At 28.3% G+C, this 2,604-nt stretch overlaps 1 protein-coding gene across 1 annotated transcript; it reads right to left on the bottom strand.

Moving 5' to 3' along the window:
• On the bottom strand, positions 1-2,262 carry LOC25495900 (ethylene-responsive transcription factor ERF113). The gene is made up of 2 exons (XM_013596157.3): positions 1,872-2,262; positions 1-1,025 (listed from the first exon to the last, which is right to left on the bottom strand). The coding sequence occupies exons 1-2, from the start codon at positions 1,906-1,908 to the stop codon at positions 427-429; spliced, it is 636 nt and encodes a 211-aa protein (XP_013451611.1). The 5' UTR covers positions 1,909-2,262; the 3' UTR covers positions 1-426.
• Between the last annotated feature and the right edge of the window lie 342 nt (positions 2,263-2,604).

The following is a 2,604-nucleotide window of genomic DNA, read 5'->3' as shown; positions in this document are numbered from 1 at the left end:
TTTGGCCTAATCAAAAAATATATTAAAAAATGGTCTATTTGATGGACAATTAGGCAACCTAATCCTGGACTTGTTGTCATTTGATTAGAATTAAAAGTACATGAAAATAAGGAGGAAAATGTGACCAAGAAATTTGGCATACTTTTTTTTGACTAAATTTTTTGGCATACTTCTTATTCCAACAAAAATGAAAAAAAAAAAAAAAAAAGGCTATATACCCATGCCATCTCCCATATAAGAGAAACAATAGCAGTCACAAATTTTGACTATTGGTTAAAAATCATATGACTTATATTTAAGTTTTGAATTCTCTTTAAAAAAACTCGGCTTGTATATATTATAATATGAACCGTCCAATCTTTTGATAGATTGAGATCCATTGACTATAATATTTGATAATCTTAAAGAATTCGGGTCACGGAGAAACTATGGCCCTCGCATGTTCCTATCAAAAGGATGACAATCTCCAACCCTAGGCACAACAACATCCTTAGAAGTAGAAGATGGCGACATTGTTGATGGTGTTGAGAAAAATGACGGCAAATTATAATAACAAAATCGCTCATTAGTATTATTAATATTATTCTGATGATGATATTGTTGATGATTATTATTATTGTAAAGACTTGAAGCGGCACGTCGAAGATCTTCATCATCCTTACTACAAAGCACTTGTGCATATTGCATTAGGTTTGGGAACACCTCTTCTGATGACAACGACGAAGGAAAAAGAGGCTTCGGTGGAGCAAGCTGCGAAGAAGAAGAGGAAGAAGATGAAGCATTATTCTTATTACGCGGTGGTTTTGGATCCGAAGGCAAATTAGAAATGAGTCGAGGGAAATTAAGCTTGGCTTTGTTTCCTTTGAATCTCAATGCAGCTTCATCATAAGCAGTAGCTGCAGCTTCAGCTGTTTCAAAGGTGCCAAGCCACACTCTTGCTCCTTTTTTAGGATCTCTTATTTCAGCTGCCCATTTCCCCCAAGGTCTTTGCCTTACACCTCTATAATGTTTTTTCTTTTCATTACCTAATTCAAATCATTTTAAATAATTGGTTAGAACTTTTTTTTTTCCACTTATATATAAGTTTTCATTTGTAAATGGCAAAGACAAGTTTCATTATATATAAATGGAAATTAAAATATCCAATGAAATTGTACCAAAATAAATAAATAATATCCAATGAAATTTATGCACACTTAAACAATCAACATCTTACATATTAGATAGATAAAGAAATAGAACACATAAAAGCCTGAGATTGTACATAACTAATAATGGAAATTATGTCATTTGAATTAGGTTTGATATATAACTTTTTTTGTGTTAATTTTCCAATTTTTAGGAGAAGTAGCCCCTAAAATTTAGAGTTAGTCCGGAAGGTAAATAAAATAATAAAATTTGAAATTGTACGTATGAACTAATAATGGAAAAAAATTATGTCATTTAAATAATAATAATAATAATAATATATACAACAAAAACAAATGAAGCTTTTGTGAAGGAGAAAAAATAGAGACATTTTTTGGAGTTCCCAGCAGTTTGATTTGTGACACCAAATATGTAGATAGATGAAATATCTTTCTCAAAAATAATAATAGAGTGAGAGATAAAATATCAGGATTAGTTGGACTTAGGTTATTGGTGAAAATATCTTTATCAATATGTGAAGAAACACTATGACCAAACCTTGATCAAGACATCTCCTAGTTATGTAAACAGACCATAATACATTCTTTAAAAAAAAAAATGAATAAATATAAAATTATAAGATCTTGATCATTTCAAGATAATAGAGAAAATACACTACATAACAATATCTTTCAAATCAATGAAAAAATTGAAGAGAATGAATGAACTTTGTAATACTTTACCTTGATTTGTAGGTTGAGATGGTTCTTGTTTCTCCATAAACAAAGGTGATGGTGAAGCTTCTTTCCTTTGATTCTTCTACTCTTATATATGTGTTGATATTTATACTATAGCTATGTTGATGAGCTTTGAAAACTTGATAAAATCAGATCTAAGATTTCTCAAAAAAGAGGATCTGTGATTTGAAGATGAATGAATGAAAATAAAACACCAAGATCAAAAGAGAGGATTCTGTTTTGCTTCTTTTAAATATAAGAAAGAGAATGACAAAAATTAAAAAAGAACAAGATAAACATTAATTTGGACTTTAACTATCTTACGAAGATTTTGTTAAAAAAAAAAACTATTGTACCAAGATGTCTTTGTATTAAAGTATAGATAACTCTTTGTTTTACACAACTCTACCTTTGAATTTGTTAGGAGGCAAATAAATAAAGTTATTAATGTGAACATAACTTCTGTTTTTCTTTTTTATTTAGAAATATATACATCCTGTTTTTGTATTTTTTTTATTATATAATTTGTTTTGAGTTTTAAGGGAAAGAGTCAGATAATAAAAATCTTGGTTTAGGTAAAGTTTAGGCAAATATGATTCAATTTAAGATTCAAATTCAGTTTCTTTCAAATAATTTATTTTTAAACAAAATTTATTAATTATTTGAGCCCAACAATATTGTAAATAATAAACTTTAACTTTTCTAATGCAAAAAAATAAAAATAACATTGACCTGTAAA

This window comes from Medicago truncatula, chromosome 6 (assembly GCF_003473485.1).
Source record: "Medicago truncatula cultivar Jemalong A17 chromosome 6, MtrunA17r5.0-ANR, whole genome shotgun sequence".
NCBI classification, from domain to species: domain Eukaryota; kingdom Viridiplantae; phylum Streptophyta; class Magnoliopsida; order Fabales; family Fabaceae; genus Medicago; species Medicago truncatula.
Note: the sequence above shows the minus strand (reverse complement) of the source record. Positions and strands in the feature narration are given on the sequence as shown.